Source organism: Coregonus clupeaformis, unplaced genomic scaffold (assembly GCF_020615455.1).
Source record: "Coregonus clupeaformis isolate EN_2021a unplaced genomic scaffold, ASM2061545v1 scaf4224, whole genome shotgun sequence".
Taxonomy (NCBI): Eukaryota; Metazoa; Chordata; class Actinopteri; order Salmoniformes; family Salmonidae; genus Coregonus; species Coregonus clupeaformis.
The window spans coordinates 1-23453 of record NW_025537678.1 but is presented as its reverse complement, the minus strand read 5'-3'; the positions used below and the strand labels follow the sequence as shown (position 1 = coordinate 23453).

At 37.4% G+C, this 23453-nt stretch overlaps 1 protein-coding gene across 1 annotated transcript; it reads left to right on the top strand.

Moving 5' to 3' along the window:
- Window positions 1–7050: 7050 nt before the first annotated feature.
- On the top strand, window positions 7051–23401 carry LOC123490620 (vitamin K-dependent protein S-like). The gene is made up of 4 exons (XM_045220539.1): window positions 7051–7064; window positions 14441–14605; window positions 22701–22869; window positions 23271–23401. The coding sequence occupies exons 2-4, from the start codon at window positions 14498–14500 to the stop codon at window positions 23399–23401; spliced, it is 408 nt and encodes a 135-aa protein (XP_045076474.1). The 5' UTR covers window positions 7051–7064; window positions 14441–14497.
- Window positions 23402–23453: the final 52 nt, after the last annotated feature.

Sequence of the window (23453 nt, the reverse complement as noted above, 5' to 3'; positions counted from 1 at the left end):
TTAATACTGGGTCCTGGCTTAATACTGGGTCCCTGCTTAATACTGGGTCCTGCTTAATACGGGTCCTGGCTTAATACTGGGTCCTGGCTTAATACTGGGTCCTGGCTTAATACTGGGTCGCTGGTTTCAATCTGGCTCGAAGGACACACTTTTTTCTTGAAACTCAAGCTTGGCCAGTAACGATTGGTGTTACTGACTTACTGAGTCACAGTTCCTCCCAGTAACAGGAATTGAGCCGAGTTTATAGTCAATGAATCCATGTTTTGTTATTATTGAATAATGATGTTATTGATTGTTTTATTGATCAGACATCGACCTAAGTGTTCGGACCCAGATCACCCAGCCGGATGCAACCAGAAGTGTTACAACTCCCGGTAGCTTCCGCTGTATGTGTGATGACGGTACGGTTCAGAACCAATGACAAGATCCACTGTACAGGTAACAGTTACTGTTATATAGATCCACTGTATAGGTAACAGTTACTGTTATATAGATCCACTGTATAGGTAACAGTTACTGTTATATAGATCCACTGTATAGGAAACAGTTACTGTTATATAGATCCACTGTACAGGTAACAGTTACTGTTATATAGATCCACTGTATAGGAAACAGTTACTGTTATATAGATCCACTGTACAGGTAACAGTTACTGTTATATAGATCCACTGTACAGGAAACAGTTACTGTTATATAGATCCACTGTACAGGTAACAGTTACTGTTATATAGATCCACTGTACAGGAAACAGTTACTGTTATATAGATCCACTGTACAGGAAACAGTTACTGTTATATAGATCCACTGTACAGGAAACAGTTACTGTTATATAGATCCACTGTACAGGTAACAGTTACTGTTATATAGATCCACTGTACAGGTAACAGTTACTGTTATATAGATCCATTGTACAGGTAACCGTTACTGTTATATAGATCCACTGTGCAGGAAACAGTTACTGTTATATAGATCCACTGTACAGGTAACAGTTACTGTTATATAGATCCACTGTACAGGAAACAGTTACTGTTATATAGATCCACTGTACAGGTAACAGTTACTGTTATATAGATCCACTGTACAGTTACTGTTATATAGATCCACTGTACAGGTAACAGTTACTGTTATATAGATCCACTGTACAGGTAACAGTTACTGTTATATAGATCCACTGTACAGGAAACAGTTACTGTTATATAGATCCACTGTACAGTTACTGTTATATAGATCCACTGTACAGGTGACAGTTACTGTTATATAGATCCACTGTACAGGTAACAGTTACTGTTATATAGATCCACTGTACAGGAAACAGTTACTGTTATATAGATCCACTGTACAGGTAACAGTTACTGTTATATAGATCCACTGTACAGGAAACAGTTACTGTTATATAGATCCACTGTACAGGTAACCGTTACTGTTATATAGATCCACTGTGCAGGAAACAGTTACTGTTATATAGATCCACTGTACAGGTAGCGTTACTGTTATATAGATCCACTGTACAGGAAACAGTTACTGTTATATAGATCCACTGTACAGGTAACAGTTACTGTTATATAGATCCACTGTACAGTTACTGTTATATAGATCCACTGTACAGGTAACAGTTACTGTTATATAAGATCCACTGTACAGGTAACAGTTACTGTTATATAGATCCACTGTACAGGCGTTAATGTTATATATATCCACTGTACAGGAAACAGTTACTGTTATATAGATCCACTGTACAGATAACAGTTACTGTTATATAGATCCACTGTACAGATAACTTACTGTTATATAGATCCACTGTACAGTAACTTACTTTATATATCCCTTACAACTTCTGTTATTAATCCTGTACGGAACGTTTGTTATATAATCCTTATCGGTAACAGTTACTGTTATATATCCACTTACAGAAACGTTTGTTATATAATCCACTGTACAGGAAACGTTACTGTTATATAATCCATTACGAAACGTTACTGTTATATAATCCACTTATTACTGTTATATAATCCACTGTACAGGTAACGTTACTGTTATATAATCCACTGTACACTTACTGTTATATAGATCCACTGTACTAACATTTACTGTTATATAGATCCACTGTACAGGAAACGTTATGTTATTGATCCACTGTACAGGTAACAGTTACTGTTATATAATCCACTGTACAGTAACTTCTTTTTATCCCTTACGGTAACAGTTACTGTTATATAGATCCACTTACATAACAGTTACTGTTATATATCCACTGTACCAAACAGTTACTGTTATATAGATCCACTGTACAGAAACAGTTACCTTGTGTTATATAGATCCACTGTACAGAAACGGTTACTGTTATATAGATCCACTGTACAGGAAACAGTTACTGTTATATAGATCTCTTACAGGAACAGTTACTGTTATATAAATCCACGTACACGTTACTGTTATTAATCACTTACATAACAGTTACTGTTATATAATCCCTTACAGGAAAGTTACTGTTATATATCCACTTAATTACTGTTATATATCCACTGTACAGGTAACAGTTATGTTATATAGATCCACTGTACATTAAAGTTACTGTTATACTAGATCCACTGTACAGGAAACAGTTACTGTTATATAGATCCACTGTACGGTAACGTTACTGTTATATAGATCCACTATACAGTAGCAGTTACTGTTATATAGATCCACTGTACAGGTAACAGTTTACTGTTCATATAATCCACTGTACAGTTACTGTTATATAATCCACTTACAGGTAACAGTTACTGTTATATAATCCACTGTACAGGAAACAGTTACTGTTATATAGATCCACTGTACAGGGAAACAGTTACTGTTATATAGATCCACTGTACATGTAACGGTTACTGTTATTATCCCTGTACATTACTTTATATATCCACTGTACGGTAACAGTTACTTTATATAATCCACTTACAGAAACAGTTACTGTTATATAGATCCACTGTACAGGTAACCAGTTACTGTTATATAGATCCACTGTACAGGTAACAGTTACTGTTATATAGATCCACTGTCAGAAACAGTTACTGTTATATAGATCCACTGTACAGTAGCAGTTCTGTTATATAGATCCACTGTACAGGTAACAGTTACTGTTATATAGATTCCACTCTACAGGTAACGTTACTGTTATATAATCCACTGTACAGGTAACAGTTACTGTTATATAATCCACTTAAGTTACTGTTATATATCCACTGTACTAACGGTTACTGTTATATAGATCCACTGTACAGGAAACAGTTGCTATTATTAGATCCACTGTACGGAAACAGTTACTGTTCTATAGATCCACTGTACGGTAACAGTTACTGTTATTATCCTGTACAGTAAGTTATGTTATTATCCCCTGTACAGTTACTGTTATATCATCCACTGTACAGGTATGTGCTGTTATATATCCCTGTACAAACGTTACTGTTATATAATCCACTGTACAGGGAAACAATTACTGTTATATAGATCCACTGTACGTTACTGTTACTATCATCCTTACATAAATTTTTATATAATCCACTGTGCAGTAACATTACTTTATATAATCCACGTACAGAACGGTTACTGTTATATAGATCCACTGTACGACTTACTGTTATATATCCACTGTGCTTTGTTATTATCCACTGTACATTTTGTATTAATCCCTTACCATAACGTTATGTTATATGATCCCTTCAAATTACTTTATATATCCACTTACGGAAGAGTTACTGTTATATATCCCTTACGTTATTATTATCCTGCCATTTCTTTATATAATCATTACATAACGTTACTGTTATATATCCCTGTAAAACAGTTACTTTATATAATCCCCTGTTTTTTATATATCCACTGTCACAGGTAACGGATTCCCTGTTATATAATCCACTTAAGGTAACGGTTACTGTTATATAGATCCACTGTACAGAGACAGTTATGTTATATAGATCCGCTGTACAGTTAATGATATATATATCCACTGTCACAGGTAACAGTTACTGTTTATATAGATCCACTGTACATAACACTTACTTTATATTATCCCTGTTATAGGGAACATTACTGTTATATAATCCACTGTACAAAACGTTACTGTTATATAATCCACTGTACAGGTAACGGTTACTGTTATATATATCCACTGTACAGTTACTGTTATATATATCCACTGTACAGGTAACAGTTACTGTTATATAGATCCACTGTACGGGGAAACAGTTACTGTTATATAGATCCACTGTGCAGTTACTGATATTAATCCTGTCAGTAACAGTTACTGTTATATAATCTACTGTACAGGTAACAGTTACTGTTATATAATCCACTGTACAGGTAACATTACTTTATATAATCCACTGTAAACAGTTACTGTTATATAATCCACTGTACGGTAACGTTTTATTATAGATCCACTGTACAGGTAACGCGTTATTTATATAATCCACTGTACTAACTTACTGTTATTATCCACTTACGAAACGTTATGTTATATACCTTCGTATTTTTATTATCCACTTACATAACGTTACTGTTATATATCCTTACGGTACTTCTGTTATTATATCCCTTACAGGAAACGTTACTGTTATATAATCCCTGTCAGAAACAGTTCTAGATTAGAATGTCGTTTAGACTCTAGATTTGCAGGCCCAACTCTGGATTAGAATGTAGTTTAGAATGTAGTTTTAGACTCTAGATTTGCGGGCCCAGACTCTAGATTGAATGTTTTAGACTCTAGTTAAAATCTAGATTAGAATGTAGTTTAGACTCTAATTTTGCAGCCCCAGACTCTAGTCTAATTAGTTTTAAATTAGTTTAGACTCTCGAATTTGCAGGCCCAACTCTAATTAGAATTTTTAACTCTAGATTGAATCTGATTGAATTAGTTTTAGACTCTGATTTTCAGGCCCAGACTCTAGTCTCAGAATGTATTTAGAGATATAGTTTAGACTCTGGATTTGCAGTGCCCAGACTCTAATTAATTAGATTCTTGAGTTAATCTACTAAATTTTTAACTCTAGATTTGCAGCCCAACTCTATCTAGAATGTAGTTTAGAATATAGTTTTAGACTCTCTGGTTTGCAGGCCCAGACTCTGAGTCTAGAATGTAGTTTGAATATAGTTTAGACTCTAGATTTGCAGCCCAACTCTATTTACCAACGGGAAGATGGCTGACCAGTACAGAGTCGTTACATAAATGTTTAAACCTCAGGGTCATTCGCCATCGTCTGTTACCAGAAACAGGCTTCAGTCTCAATGACTGCTTCTCTGCTTGTCCCCTCTTGTTAATGTCTCATGTGATTGTCTAGTACCAAACCAAACCTCCATATTACGCTCCACTGAAGATGTCAAGATGTCCTGTGTCCCCTCCCCAATGTATCAGTGAGTGTCTTTTACCCCCATATCTGTAACCACTAATTGTGTCCCCTCCCCAATGTATCAATGAGTGTCTGCTGTACCCCTATATCTGTAGACCACTAAATGTGTCCCCTCCCCAATTATCAATAGTGTCTGCTGTACCCCAGTATCTGCTGAACCACTAATTGTATATCCCCTCCCCAGTTGTATCAATGAGTGTCTGCTTACCCCATATCTTGAGGAACCAGCTAAATGTATCCCCCTCCCCAGATGCATCATGAGTGTCTGCTGTACCCCCAGTATCTGTGAGGAACCAGCTAATTGTGTCCCCCTCCCCAGATATCAATATGTCTCTTACCCAGTATCTGAAGCTAAATGTGTCCCACTCTGAATTATCTGTGTCTTTACCCATAGTATCTGTGAGGAACCACTAATTGTGTCCCCTCCCCAATATCAATGAGTGTCTGCTGTACCCCCAGTATCTGAGAGGAACCCTAATGTGTCCCCTCCCCAGATTATCAATGAGTGTCTGCTGTTCCCCTAGTATCTGTGAGACCCTAATTGTGTCCCCTCCCCAGATCTCAATATTCTCCTTACCCCCACTTGTCTCTGTGAGAACCACTAAAAATTCCCTCTCCCCCCAGATATCAATGAGTGTCTCTCTGTACCCCAGTATCTGTGAAACCCTAAATGTATCCCCTCCCCAGATGTATCACCATAGTGTCTGCTGTACCCCTATATCTGTGAAACCCTAATTGTGTCCCCTCCCAGATATCATGAGTGTCTGATTAGCCCCAGTATCTGTGAACATATTTCACCTATAGTGCCGGTGTCCCCGAGCTTCAAATCACAACTTCCCTTGCCTCCTGTTTGGGTGAGACTTCCACTATGTTTACCTACACTCACCACCCGAGCACTTAACACTCATTTTATTCAAGTTAACGGAACGTTTTGGTATCCAGCTAATCCTAACCCTGACCTGTACTCCTGTAATACATCTGCCCTCTTCCCTCTGCCCTCTCTCTCTCTCTCTCTCTCTCTCTATCTCTATCTCCCCCCCCTCTCTCTCTCTCTCTCTCTCTCTCTCTCTCTCTCTCTCTCTCTCTCTCTCTCTCCTCTCTCTCTCTCTCTCTCTCTCTCTCTCTCTCTCTCTCTCTCTCTCTCTCTCTCTCTCTCTCTCTCTCTCTCTTTGTCTACCTGTCCCTCATGCTCTTGTCCCAGATGTGGATGGGTGTGAGGTGTGTGTGTGGGGTTGTGTACAATGACTACTCTTGCCACTCCGGCCCGTCGGGCCTGCTACCGAGACCACTCTTGAGGTCCCGTTGTTCCCAGCTCTATGCTACAAGCATGCTAGATCTTCCTGGGAGAACGTTCACTGGAGGCCTTCTCTATACTCCTTTCCAGACTCCAGAGACACCAAGTAAGGGTTAAACACACCCAGACGAGACAGACAAGGAAGTTCTGTTCATACACAGCTGTACCTAATCTCCATGTCCCTGGTCGCGTGTCTCCAGGTTTGCTGCAGAGTTTATTTCACTTACGTTTGATCCAGAGGGGGGTGATTCTCTCGCGGAGTCTTCCCAGGACTGCGTGGTTCATGCTGAGGCTGAGGAAGGCGCGGCCAGGTCCAGTTCCAGAACCAACACTCCCCTCAAGGTCACCAGTGGGGGCAAGGCCATCACGATGGTCAGTGGCATGTGGTAAGATGCCTGGGTAGATTACATTACTGATTTTTTATCGTCACCCAGCTATTTCCTATTAGTAATCCTCTCCAACCCTGGCCTGTCTTTAGTATCTGCCCAACCTGAGGGCCTGTCTTTATAATTGTGCCCCCCTAGGGCCTTCTTTATTTTGCCCACCTGAGGTTTTTATCTGCCCAACCTGAGGGCCTGTCTTTGAAGTAATCTGCCCAAGGGCCTGTCTTTTAATCTGCCCAACTGAGCTCTTTATCTGCCCAACCTGAGGGCCTGTCTTTATGTAATCTGCCCAACCTGAGGGCCTTCTTTATTCATCTCCAATTCTCCCACCTTTCTTTTATCTCCCACTTAGCCTGTCTTTATAATCTGCCCAACCTGAGGGCCTGTCTTTATAATCTCCATGGGCCTGTCTTTGTAATCTCCCCTGGGTTCTTTATATCTCCCAATAGTCTTTTAATCTGCCCAACCTGAGGGCCTGCTCTTTAGTAATCTGCCCAACTGAGGGCCTGTCTTTAGTAATCTGCCCAACCTGAGGGCCTGTCTTCATAATCTTGCCCAACCTGAGGGCCTGTCTTTAGTAATCTGCCCAACCTGGGGCCTTCTTTAGTAATCTGCCCAGCCTGAGGGCCTGTCTTTCAGTAATCTGCCCAACCTGAGGGCCTGTCTTTAGTCATCTACCCAACCTGAGGGCCTGTCTTTAGTAATCTGCACCAACCTGAGGGCCTGTCTTTAATAATCACCACCAACTTCCTGAGGGGCCTGTCTTTAGTAATCTGCCCAACCTGAGGCCTGTCTTTAGTAATCTCCCAACCTGAGGGCCTGTCTTTATTAATCTGCCCACCTCTGTCTTTATAATCTCCCACCTGGCCTGTCTTTTTATCTTCCCAACCTGAGGGCCTGTCTTTAATAATCTCCTTCTTTTATCTCCCAATGCCTGTCTTTAGTAATCTGCCCAACCTGAGGCCTGTCTTTAACTAATCTGCCCAACTGAGGCCCTGTCTTTAGTAATCTGCCCAGCCTGAGGGCCTGTCTTTAGTAATCTGCCCAACCCAGGCCTGTCTTTATAATCCTGCCCAACCTGAGGGCCTGTCTTTAAATAATCTGCCCAGCCTGAGAGGCCTGTCTTTTATCTTCACCCAACCTGGCTGTCTTTAATCTCCCACTCTTCTTTTTCCACTGGCTTTTATATTTGCCCCCTGAGGGCCTGTCTTTGATAATCTCCTTACCTCAGCCTGGTCATTTTATTAATCTGCCCAACCTGAGGGCCTATCTTTATAATCTGCCCAACCCCTGAGGCCTGTTTTTCTACCCAACCCTGAGGGCCTGTCTTTTCATCTACCCAACCAGAGGGCCTGTCTTTCAGTAATCTGCCCAACCTGAGGGGCCTGTCTTTAGTAATCTGCCCAATGAGGGGCCTGTCTTTAGTATATCTGCCCAACCTGAGGGCCTGTCTTTAGTAATCTGCCCAACCTGAGGGCCTGTCTTTTTGTTGCCCAGATGGGTTCCATCTGGATCAGTGTTAAGATGCGGTGATTTAGCCATATATATATACTACCGTTCAAAAGTTTGGGGTCACTTAGAAATGTCATTTTTTTAAATAAAAGCAATTTTTGTCCATTATAGTAACATCAAATTGATCAGAATTACAGTGTAGACATTGTTAATGTTGTAAATGGCTATTGTAGCTGGAAAGCGGCTGATTTTTAATGGAATATCTACATAGGCATACGAGGCCCATTATCAGCAACCTCATCAGTCCTGTGTTCCAATGGCACGTTGTGTTTGCTAATCCATGTTTATCATTTTAAAAGGCTAATTGATCATTAGAAAACCTTTTTGCAATTATGTTAGCACAGCTGAAAACTGTTGTGCTGATTAAAAGAAGCAAAAAACTGGCCTTCTTGAGACTAGTTGAGTATCTGGAGCATCAGCAATTGGTGTGGGTTCGATTACAGGCTCAAAATGGCCAGAAACAAAAAAACTTTCTTCTGAAACTTCGTCAGTCTATTCTTGTTCTGAGAAATGAAGGCAAATATTCCATGCGAGAATTGCCAAGAAACTGGAAGATCTCGTTTAACGCTGTGGTACTACTCCCCTTCACAGAACAGCGCAAACTGGCTCTAACCAGAATAGAAAGAGGGAGTGGAGGCCCCTGGTGCACAACTGAGCAAGAGGACAAATACATTAGAGTGTCTAGTTTGATAAACAGGCGCCTCACAGGTCCTCAACAAAATGTCTAAGTGACCCCAAGCTTTTGAACGGTAGTGTATATTTATGTAGACATATACAGTGGGGAGAACAAGTATTTGATACACTGTCGATTACTTGTTCTCCCCACTGTATTTATATAATGAATATGAATTTGGAGGGCAGAAATGATTAAATATTAAAGCATTAGACTAAAGGCTTCAGTCATACAAAAGTTATACTTAAATCCGAACTGGTTCTCTAGCAAATTAGTAAGATTGTCTCACCCCAATGTTCAAGAATGGCCTTTTTCCCTTTATTCAGATTACAACCTCTCACTTTCAGTTATTTGAAAAGGAAATAATCTCCCAAATATCACTATTTCTAAAACAAGCCATAGAAAGTTGGTTGCAATTTCAGTTTGAATCCACCAGAAAGACCAGAACCAAATATTACAGCAACAAATATTATGGTTAAACTCAAATATACTAATTGACAAAAAAACATTCGTTTTAGAATTATTTTTTTTTAATATACAGTATAAATCTTTGTAAACGATATCATAAATAGGACTGGTGGAGTTATGTCACAAAAATATATGGAAATGTCCGCTCTATCCAAAATGACAACCAACTGATTGCAGCATTACCGCCAAAATGGAGGAGGCAAGTGGAAAGGGGAGAAGGTAAGGAACTTGTCTGTCGGCATTAAAGACAAAAGATTGGCTACAAAGAAAATAGTGATAAATAAAAAAGTATACAGTTTCATTTAAGGACCAAAAATTCACAGCTGCGCCGTACAGTTTGCAAACTAGTTGGGGGGAGATTTTTTCGATGTACCGATTCCATGGCACGTGGTTTATGAACGGATACACAAAACGATGCCGGATTCAAAAATAGTTTTTCAATTTAATTATTATACAAAATTATTGCGACCAATAGAATGTTATGTACAGTGCATTCTGAAAGTATTCAGACCCCTTGATTTTTTCCACATTTTGTTACGTTACAGCCTTACTCTAAAATTGATTAAATCTATTTTTTTCTCAACAAGCTACAAAGCAAAAACAGGTTTTTAGAAATGTTTGCAAATTTACAACAAATCAAAAACTGAAATATCACATTTACATAAGGATTCAGACCCTTTACTCAGTACTTTGTTGAAGCACCTTTGGCAGCGATTACAGCCTTGAGTCTTCTTGGGTATGACGCTACAAGCTTGGCACACCTGTATTTGGGGAGTTTCTCCCATTCTTCTCTGCAGATCCTCTCAAGCTCTGTCAGGTTGGATGGGGAGCATCGCTGCACAGCTATTTTCAGGTCTCTCCAGAGATGTTAGATCGGGTTCAAGTCTGGGCTCTGGCTGGGCCACTCAAGGACATTCAGAGACTTGTCCCGAAGCCACTCCTGCACTGACTAGTCTCCCAGTCCCTTCCTCTGAAAAACATCCCCACAGCATGATGCTGCCACCACCATGCTTCATTGTAGGGATGGTGCCAGATTTCCACCAGACGTGACACTTGGCATTCAGGCCAAAGAGTTCAATCTTGGTTTCATCAGACCAGAGAATCTTGTTTCTCGTGGTCTGAGAGTCCTTTAGGTGCCTTTTGGCAAACTCCAAGCGGTCTGTCATGTGCCTTTTACCGAGGAGTGGCTTCCGTCTGGCCACTCTACCATAAAGGCCTGATTGGTGGAGTGCTGCAGAGATGGTTGTCCTTCTGGAAGGTTCTCCCATCTCCACAGAGGAACTCTGGAGCTCTGTCAGAGTGACCATCGGGTTCTTGGTCACCTCCCTGACCAAGGACCTTTACCCCCGATTGCTCAGTTTGCTCAGCTCTAGGAAGAGTCTTTGTGGTTCCAAACTTATTCCATTTAAGAATTGGGGGCCACTGTGATCTTGGGGACCTTCAATTCTACAGACATTTTTTGGTACCTTTCCCCAGATCTGTGCCTCGACACAATGTCTCGGAGCTCTACGGACAATTCCTTTGACCTCATGGCTTGGTTTTTGCTCTGACATGCACTGTCAACTGTGAGACCTTATATAGACAGGTGTGTGCTTTTCCAAATCATGTCCAATCAATTGAATTTACCACAGGTGGACTCCAATCAAGTTGTAGAAACATCTCAAGGATGATCAATGGAAACGGGATGCACCTGAGCTCAATTTCGAGTCTCATGGCAAAGGGTCTGAATACTTATGAAAATAAGGTATTTCTGTTTTTTATTTGTAATATATTTGCAGAAATTTCAAAAAACTGTTTTTGCTTTGTCACTATAGGATATTGTGTGTAGATTAATGATTAATTAATTTATTTTTTTAAATCCATTTTAGAATAAGGCTGTAACGTAACAAAATGTGGAAAAAGTCAAGGGGTCTGAATACTTTCCGAATGCACTGTATACGGGGGATACAACCATCCCAGCTCTTCAGATTTTGCTGCTAAGAGATCATTTGTTTTAGATCATTTGTTTTGGTACTGCCCATATGTAGCTTGTCTTTTGTCACAGGTTCAGGAATGGCTGAAAAATTGCAACATTTACCTGGAGAAAACTCTGCAAATAGCACTGCCGGGTGATTTGAAAAGCCAATCAATCAATAATAAAATAATACTCTTAGAAAATGTGTTTATCTTTCATTTACAGTCTGTAGAAAACTATGAGAATTCAAAAGGTTCAGAACTTTTGTGAAACATCACAACACAGTAAAATAAATATATGGCAGCTAGAAATCAAAACTGGATGGTCTTCAGAGATAGATGGGAGGGTAGCTGAAGGATGGGACTAAAAACAAACAAAAGATAACTCATATAAAATACACTGTCTGTGAAATGTATATAGTATGTATAAGCTGGAAGCAGAAGCCTAAGTGTTGTTGTCCATTAGTTTACTCCAATTAGGGGAGGGGTGGTAGGGTTAGGGGAAAATAATAAAGGAAAATATATTTTAAAAAATATTTATTTTAAATATTTATATTTTTAAAACAAATATATATATGGGGTTTGAAAATTACATTGATAGAAGCCACAATCTGTCTGCAATATTAAAGCTGATCTAACCCATAACAAAATGAAAGATCCGGCGATGTTTTATTATTGTGATGTAATGTTGATGTTGTTGTTGTTGTGTAATGTTGTTGTTGTGTAATGTTGTTGTTGTGTAATGTTGTTGTTGTGTGTTGTTGTTGTGTAATGTTATTGTTGTGTAATGTTGTTGTTGTTGTGTAATGTTGTGTAATGTTGTTGTTGTTGTTGTGTAATGTTGTTGTTGTTGTGTAATGTTGTTGTTGTTGTTGTGTAATGTTGTTGTTGTTGTGTAATGTTGTTGTTGTTGTTGTGTAATGTTGTTGTTGTTGTGTAATGTTGTTGTTGTTGTTGTGTAATGTTGTTGTTGTTATGTAATGTTGTTGTTGTTGTGTAATGTTGTTGTTGTTGTTGTGTAATGTTGTTGTTGTTGTTGTGTAATGTTGTTGTTGTTGTTGTGTAATGTTGTTGTTGTTGTTGTGTAATGTTGTTGTTGTTGTTGTGTAATGTTGTTGTTGTTGTTGTGTAATGTTGTTGTTGTGTAATGTTGTTGTTGTTGTTGTGTAATGTTGTTGTTGTTGTGTAATGTTGTTGTTGTGTAATGTTGTTGTTGTGTAATGTTGTTGTTGTTGTTGTTAATGTTGTTGTTGTTGTGTAATGTTGTTGTTGTTGTTGTGTAATGTTGTTGTTGTTGTTGTGTAATTTGTTGTTGTTGTTGTTATGTATAATGTTGTTGTTGTTGTGTAATTGTTGTTGTTGTTGTGTAATGTTGTTGTTGTGTAATGTTGTGTAATGTTGTTGTTGTTGTTGTGTAATGTTGTTGTTGTTGTGTAATGTTGTTGTTGTTGTTTGTGTAATGTTATTGTTGTTGTGTAATGTTGTTGTTGTTGTTGTTGTAATGTTGTTGTTGTTGTGTAATGTTGTTGTTGTTGTTGTGTAATGTTGTTGTTGTTATGTAATGTTGTTGTTGTTGTGTAATGTTGTTGTTGTTGTATGTTTTGTTGTTGTTGTGTAATGTTGTTGTTGTTATGTAATGTTGTTGTTGTTGTGTAATGTTGTTGTTGTTGTTGTGTAATGTTGTTGTTGTTGTTGTGTAATGTTGTTGCTGTTGTTGTGTAATGTTGTTGTTGTTGTTGTTGTGTAATGTTGTTGTTGTTGTTGTGTAATGTTGTTGTTGTTGTTGTGTAATGTTGTTGTTGTTGTGTAATGTTGTTGTTGTTGTTGTGTAATGTTGTTGTTGTTGTGTAATGTTGTTGTTGTGTAATGTTGTTGTTGTTGTTGTGTAATGTTGTTGTTGTTGTTGTGTAATGTTGTTGTTGTTGTGCAATGTTGTTGTTGTTGTTGTGTAATGTTGTTGTTGTTGTTGTGTAATGTTGTTGTTGTTGTTGTTGTTATGTAATGTTGTTGTTGTTGTGTAATGTTGTTGTTGTTGTTGTGTAATGTTGTTGTTGTGTAATGTTGTGTAATGTTGTTGTTGTTGTTGTGTAATGTTGTTGTTGTTGTGTAATGTTGTTGTTGTTGTTGTGTAATGTTGTTGTTGTTGTTGTGTAATGTTGTTGTTGTTGTTATGTAATGTTGTTGTTGTTGTTATGTAATGTTGTTGTTGTTGTGTAATGTTGTTGTTGTTGTTGTGTAATGTTGTTGTTGTGTAATGTTGTGTAATGTTGTTGTTGTTGTTGTGTAATGTTGTTGTTGTTGTGTAATGTTGTTGTTGTTGTTGTGTAATGTTGTTGTTGTGTAATGTTGTGTAATGTTGTTGTTGTTGTTGTGTAATGTTGTTGTTGTTGTTGTGTAATGTTGTTGTTGTTGTTGTGTAATGTTGTTGTTGTTGTGTAATGTTGTTGTTGTTGTTGTTGTGTAATGTTGTTGTTGTTGTGTAATGTTGTTGTTGTTGTTATGTAATGTTGTTGTTGTTGTGTAATGTTGTTGTTGTTGTTGTGTAATGTTGTTGTTGTGTAATGTTGTGTAATGTTGTTGTTGTTGTTGTGTAATGTTGTTGTTGTTGTGTAATGTTGTTGTTGTTGTTGTGTAATGTTGTTGTTGTGTAATGTTGTGTAATGTTGTTGTTGTTGTGTAATGTTGTTGTTGTTGTTGTGTAATGTTGTTGTTGTTGTGTAATGTTGTTGTTGTTGTTGTGTAATGTTGTTGTTGTTGTTGTGTAATGTTGTAGATCTCAGTAGATGAACTGGAGTCCAGTATCAGTGTTAAGATCAGTAAGGAAGCTGTGATGAGCATCAACAGCCCTGAGAGTCTCTTTACGTCCGTTAACGGGAAACTGGAGACCAAGGTGTACATTGCAGGGCTGCCCAACCGCACCGACAGCGTCATCAAACCGGTAAACAGCCTGCTGCCGCAACACAACAACCATAAAACAACCATAGAACAACCATACAACCATAGAACAACCATAGAACAACCATACAACCATAAAACAACCATACAACAACCATACAACAATAGAACAACCATAGAACAACCATACAACCATAGAACAACCATACAACCATAGAACAACCATACAACCATAGAACAACCATAGAACAACCATACAACAATAGAACAACCATAGAACAACCATAAAACAACCATAAAACAACCATAAAACAACCATACAACCATAAAACAACCATACAACCATAGAACAACCATAGAACAACCATACAACCATAGAACAACCATAGAACAACCATAGAACAACCATACAACCATAGAACAACCATAGAACAACCATAAAACAACCATAGAACCATAGAACAACCATATAACAACCATACAACCATAAAACAACCATACAACAACCATAGAACAACCATAGAACAACCATACAACCATAAAACAACCATACAACCATAGAACAACCATACAACCATAAAACAACCATGCAACCATAGAACAACCATACAACAATAGAACAACCATAAGAACAACCATAAAACAACCATGAGATACAACCATACAACAATAGAACAACCATAGAACAACCATACAACCATAGAACAACCATACAAACCTATAGAACAACCATATAACAACCATACAACAACCATACAACAATAGAACAACCATAGAACAACCATAAAACAACCATAGAACACCATACAACAAAACAACCATACAACCATAGAACAACCATAGAACAACCATACAACCATAGAACAACCATAGAACAACCATAGAACAACCATAGAACAACCATACAACCATAGAACAACCAAGAGAACAACCATCAAAAACTACCATAGAACCATAGAACAACCATAGAACAACCATACAACCATAAAACAACCATACAACAACCATAGAACAACCATAGAGAACAACCATACAACTCATAAAACAAACATAGAACAACCATAGAACAACCATACAACCATAGAACAACCATACAACCATAAAACAACCATACAACCATAGAACAACCATACAACAATAGAACAACCATAGAATAACCATAGAACAACCATACAACCATAGAACAACCATAGAACAACCATACAACCATAAAACAACCATACAACAACCATAGAACCATAAAACAACCATAGAACAACCATAGAACCATAGAACAACCATACAACCATAAAACACCATTACAACCATAGAACAACCATAGAACAACCATACAACAAGAGAACAACCATAGAACAACCATACAACCATAGAACAACCATAAAACAACCATAGAACAACCATACAACCATAAAACAACCATAGAACAACCATAGAACAACCATAGAACAACCATAAAACAACCATAGAACAACCATAAAACAACCATAGAACCATAGAACAACCATAGAACAACCATACAACCATAAAACAACCATACAACAACCATAGAACAACCATAAAACAACCATAGAACAACCATACAACCATAAAACAACCATAGAACAACCATAGAACAACCATAGAACAACCATAGAACAACCATAAAACAACCATAGAACCATAGAACAACCATAGAACAACCATACAACCATAAAACAACCATACAACAACCATAGAACAACCATAGAACAACCATACAACCATAAAACAACCATAGAACAACCATAGAACAACCATACAACCATAGAACAACCATACAACCATAAAACAACCATACAACCATAGAACAACCATACAACAATAGAACAACCATAGAACAACCATAAAACAACCATAGAACAACCATACAACAATAGAACAACCATAGAACAACCATACAACCATAGAACAACCATACAACCATAGAACAACCATACAACAATAGAACAACCATAGAACAACCATACAACCATAGAACAACCATACAACCATAGAACAACCATACAACCATAACAACCATAGAACAACCATACAACAATAGAACAACCATAGAACAACCATAAAACAACCATAGAACAACCATACAACCATAAAACAACCATACAACCATAGAACAACCATACAACCATAGAACAACCATAGAACAACCATACAACCATAGAACAACCATAAAACAACCATAGAACCATAGAACAACCATAGAACAACCATACAACCATAAAACAACCATACAACAACCATAGAACAACCATAGAACAACCATACAACCATAAAAACAAACATGGAACAACCATAGAACAACCATACAACCATAGAACAACCATACAACCATAAAACAACCATACAACCATAGAACAACCATACAACAATAGAACAACCATAGAATAACCATAGAACAACCATACAACCAAAACAACCATAGAACAAACCATAGAACAACCATACAACCATAAGAACAACCATACAACCATAAAACAACCATACAACCATAGAACAACCATACAACAATAGAACAACCATAGAACAACCCATAAAAACAACCATAGAACAACCATACAACAATAGAACAACCATAGAACAACCATACAACCATAGAACAACCATACAACCATAGAACAACCATACAACCATATAACAACCATAGAACAACCATACAACAATAGAACAACCATAGAACAACCATAAAACAACCATAGAACAACCATACAACCATAAAACAACCATACAACCATAGAACAACCATAGAACAACCATACAACCATAGAACAACCATAGAACAACCATAGAACAACCATACAACCATAGAACAACCATAGAACAACCATAAAACAACCATAGAACCATAGAACAACCATAGAACAACCATAAAACAACCATACAACAACCATACAACAACCATAGAACAACCATAGAACAACCATACAACCATAAAACAAACATAGAACAACCATAGAACAACCATACAACCATAGAACAACCATACAACCATAAAACAACCATACAACCATAGAACAACCATACAACAATAGAACAACCATAGAATAACCATAGAACAACCATACAACCCTAGAACAACCATAGAACAACCATACAACCATAAAACAACCATACAACAACCATAGAACAACCATACAACCATAAAACAACCATAGAACAACCATACAACCATAGAACAACCATACAACCATAAAACAACCATACAACCATAGAACAACCATAGAACAACCATACAACAAGAGAACAACCATAGAACAACCATACAACCATAGAACAACCATAAAACAACCATAGAACAACCATACAACCATAAAACAACCATAGAACAACCATAGAACAACCATAAAACAACCATAGAACAACCATACAACCATATAACAACCATAGAACAACCATAGAACAACCATAGAACAACCATAGAACAACCATAGAACAACCATACAACCATAGAACAACCATAGAACAACCATAAAACAACCATAAAACCATAGAACAACCATAGAACAACCATACAACCATAAAACAACCATACAACAACCATAGAACAACCATAGAACAACCATACAACCATAAAACAAACATAGAACAACCATAGAACAACCATACAACCATATAACAACCATAGAACAACCATACAACCATAGAACAACCATAAAACAACCATAGAACAACCATACAACCATAAAACAACCATACAACCATAGAACAACCATAGAACAACCATAGAACAACCATAGAACAACCATAGAACAACCATACAACCATAGAACAACCATAGAACAACCATAAAACAACCATAGAACCATAGAACAACCATAGAACAACCATACAACCATAAAACAACCATACAACAACCATGAACAACCCATAGAACAAACATACAACCATAAAACAAACATAGAACAACCATAGAACAACAATACAACCATAGAACAACCATACAACCATAAAACAACCATACAACCATAGAACAACCATACAACAATAGAACAACCATAGAATAACCATAGAACAACCATACAACCATAGAACAACCATAGAACAACCATACAACCATAAAACAACCATACAACAACCATAGAACAACCATACAACCATAGAACAACCATACAACCATAGAACAACCATACAACCATAAAACAACCATACAACCATAGAACAACCATAGAACAACCATAGAACAACCATAGAACAACCATAGAACAACCATACAACCATAGAACAACCATAGAACAACCATAAAACAACCATAGAACCATAGAACAACCATAGAACAACCATACAACCATAAAACAACCATACAACAACCATAGAACAACCATAGAACAACCATACAACCATAAAACAAACATAGAACAACCATAGAACAACCATACAACCATAGAACAACCATACAACCATAAAACAACCATACAACCATAGAACAACCATACAACAATAGAACAACCATAGAATAACCATAGAACAACCATACAACCATAGAACAACCATAGAACAACCATACAACCATAAAACAACCATACAACAACCATAGAACCATAAAACAACCATAGAACAACCATAGAACAACCATACAACCATAGAACAACCATACAACCATAAAACAACCATACAACCATAGAACAACCATAGAACAACCATACAACAAGAGAACAACCATAGAACAACCATACAACCATAGAACAACCATAAAACAACCATAGAACAACCATACAACCATAAAACAACCATAGAACAACCATAGAACAACCATAGAACAACCATAAAACAACCATAGAACAACCATAAAACAACCATAGAACCATAGAACAACCATAGAACAACCATACAACCATAAAACAACCATACAACAACCATAGAACAACCATAGAACAACCATAAAACAACCATAGAACAACCATACAACCATAAAACAACCATAGAACAACCATAGAACAACCATAGAACAACCATAGAACAACCATAAAACAACCATAGAACCATAGAACAACCATAGAACAACCATACAACCACCAAAACAACCATAAAACAACCTAGAACACCTGAACAAGCCATACAACCATAAAACAACCATAGAACAACCATAGAACAACCATACAACCATAGAACAACCATACAACCATAAAACAACCATACAACCATAGAACAACCATACAACAATAGAACAACCATAGAACAACCATAAAACAACCATAGAACAACCATACAACAATAGAACAACCATAGAACAACCATACAACCATAGAACAACCATACAACCATAGAACAACCATACAACAATAGAACAACCATAGAACAACCATACAACCATAGAACAACCATACAACCATAGAACAACCATACAACCATATAACAACCATAGAACAACCATACAACAATAGAACAACCATAGAACAACCATAAAACAACCATAGAACAACCATACAACCATAAAACAACCATACAACCATAGAACAACCATAGAACAACCATACAACCATAGAACAACCATAGAACAACCATAGAACAACCATACAACCATAGAACAACCATAGAACAACCATAAAACAACCATAGAACCATAGAACAACCATAGAACAACCATACAACCATAAAACAACCATACAACAACCATAGAACAACCATAGAACAACCATACAACCATAAAACAAACATAGAACAACCATAGAACAACCATACAACCATAGAACAACCATACAACCATAAAACAACCATACAACCATAGAACAACCATACAACAATAGAACAACCATAGAATAACCATAGAACAACCATACAACCATAAAACAACCATAGAACAACCATAGAACAACCATACAACCATAGAACAACCATACAACCATAAAACAACCATACAACCATAGAACAACCATACAACAATAGAACAACCATAGAACAACCATAAAACAACCATAGAACAACCATACAACAATAGAACAACCATAGAACAACCATACAACCATAGAACAACCATACAACCATAGAACAACCATACAACCATATAACAACCATAGAACAACCATACAACAATAGAACAACCATAGAACAACCATAAAACAACCATAGAACAACCATACAACCATAAAACAACCATACAACCATAGAACAACCATAGAACAACCATACAACCATAGAACAACCATAGAACAACCATAGAACAACCATACAACCATAGAACAACCATAGAACAACCATAAAACAACCATAGAACCATAGAACAACCATAGAACAACCATAAAACAACCATACAACAACCATACAACAACCATAGAACAACCATAGAACAACCATACAACCATAAAACAAACATAGAACAACCATAGAACAACCATACAACCATAGAACAACCATACAACCATAAAACAACCATACAACCATAGAACAACCATACAACAATAGAACAACCATAGAATAACCATAGAACAACCATACAACCATAGAACAACCATAGAACAACCATACAACCATAAAACAACCATACAACAACCATAGAACAACCATACAACCATAAAACAACCATAGAACAACCATACAACCATAGAACAACCATACAACCATAAAACAACCATACAACCATAGAACAACCATAGAACAACCATACAACAAGAGAACAACCATAGAACAACCATACAACCATAGAACACCCATAAAACAACCATAGAACAACCATACAACCATAGAACAACCATAGAACAACCATAGAACAACCATAAAACAACCATAGAACAACCATACAACCATATAACAACCATACAACCATAGAACAACCATAGAACAACCATAGAACAACCATAGAACAACCATAGAACAACCATAGAACAACCATACAACCATAGAACAACCATAAAACAACCATAGAACCATAGAACAACCATAGAACAACCATACAACTATAAAACAACCATACAACAACCATAGAACAACCATAGAACAACCATACAACCATAAAACAAACATAGAACAACCATAGAACAACCATACAACCATATAACAACCATAGAACAACCATACAACCATAGAACAACCATAAAACAACCATAGAACAACCATACAACCATAAAACAACCATACAACCATAGAACAACCATACAACCATAGAACAACCATAGAACAACCATAGAACAACCATAGAACAACCATACAACCATAGAACAACCATAGAACAACCATAAAACAACCATAGAACCATAGAACAACCATAGAACAACCATACAACCATAAAACAACCATACAACAACCATAGAACAACCATAGAACAACCATACAACCATAAAACAAACATAGAACAACCATGAACAAATAACCATAGAACAACCATACAACCACAAAACAACCATACAACCATAGAACAACCATACAACAATAGAACAACCATAGAATATCCATAGAACAACCATACAACCATAGAACAACCATAGAACAACCATACAACCATAAAACAACCATACAACAACCATAGAACAACCATACAACCATAGAACAACCATACAACCATAGAACAACCATACAACCATAAAACAACCATACAACCATAGAACAACCATACAACAAGAGAACAACCATAGAACAACCATACAACCATAGAACAACCATAAAACAACCATAGAACAACCATACAACCATAAAACAACCATAGAACAACCATAGAACAACCATAGAACAACCATAAAACAACCATAGAACAACCATACAACCATATAACAACCATACAACCATAGAACAACCATATAACAACCATATAACAACCATACAACTATAGAACAACCATAAAACAACCATAAAACAACCATAGAACAACCATAGAACAACCATACAACCATAAAACAACCATAGAACAACCATACAACCATAAAACAACCATAGAACAACCATAAAACAACCATAGAACAACCATAGAGCAACCATACAACCATAGAACAACCATAGAACAACCATACAACCATAGAACAACCATACAACCATAGAACAAACCTTACAATAAACACTCAACCAATAACCACACAAATAATTAGCAGATAATACGCTGACGACCACAGAACAACCATAAAATAATGATTCCATAACCATAAAACAACCCATCCTACAACCACCTAATAACATTGATGTATGTAACCCCTGTATAGATTAACCCTCGTCTGGACGGCTGTATCCGCGGCTGGAACCTGATGAACCAAGGGGCGTCTGGGGTGAAAGAGGTTATCCAGGAGAAGGAGAGCAAACACTGTTTCCTGCACGTAGAGAGAGGGACCTACTTCACTGGAGCAGGACTGGCTCACTTCAACATAGACTACAGTGAGTAGTGTACACTATACTGGCTCACTTCAACATAGACTATACTGGCTCACTTCAACGTAGACTACAGTGAGTAGTGTACACTATACTGGCTCACTTCAACGTAGACTACAGTGAGTAGTGTACACTATACTGGCTCACTTCAACATAGACTACAGTGAGTAGTGTACACTATACTGGCTCACTTCAACATAGATTACAGTGAGTAATAGCAGTTAATATACTACAACAGTGGACTATATTCTACTACAACAGTGATTCTCCAGATGATTGGGAAATAGGAGGGGGTTTACATAGACCTCTGTTTACTAAGGCTGTCTTTGGTGCTTCTGTTTCTAACTGTGTGTGTGTGTGTGTGTGTGTGTGTGTGTGTGTGTGTGTGTGTGTGTGTGTGTGTATAGGTGAGTCGGGGAGCTGGAGGGTTGATCTGAAGATAAGTATCCGTCCGTCCAGCAGCACAGGGGTTCTCTTCGCTCTGGTCGTCAACGATACCGTCCCCCTGTCTGTCGCGCGTGGTTACGCAAGGACCTGACGATGCTGTGAGTTCAGCAACGATCCCCACGCCGCGCTACGCACGCTCGCGC

Coding starts and splice junctions, on each gene's coding strand:
- LOC123490620 (XM_045220539.1), top strand. CDS start 14,498: ATGAGCATCAACAGCCCTGAGAGTCTCTTTACGTCCGTTAACGGGAAA. Junction 14,606..22,700: donor CCGACAGCGTCATCAAACCG/GTAAACAGCCTG, acceptor ACCCCTGTATAG/ATTAACCCTCGTCTGGACGG. Junction 22,870..23,270: donor TCACTTCAACATAGACTACA/GTGAGTAGTGTA, acceptor GTGTGTGTATAG/GTGAGTCGGGGAGCTGGAGG.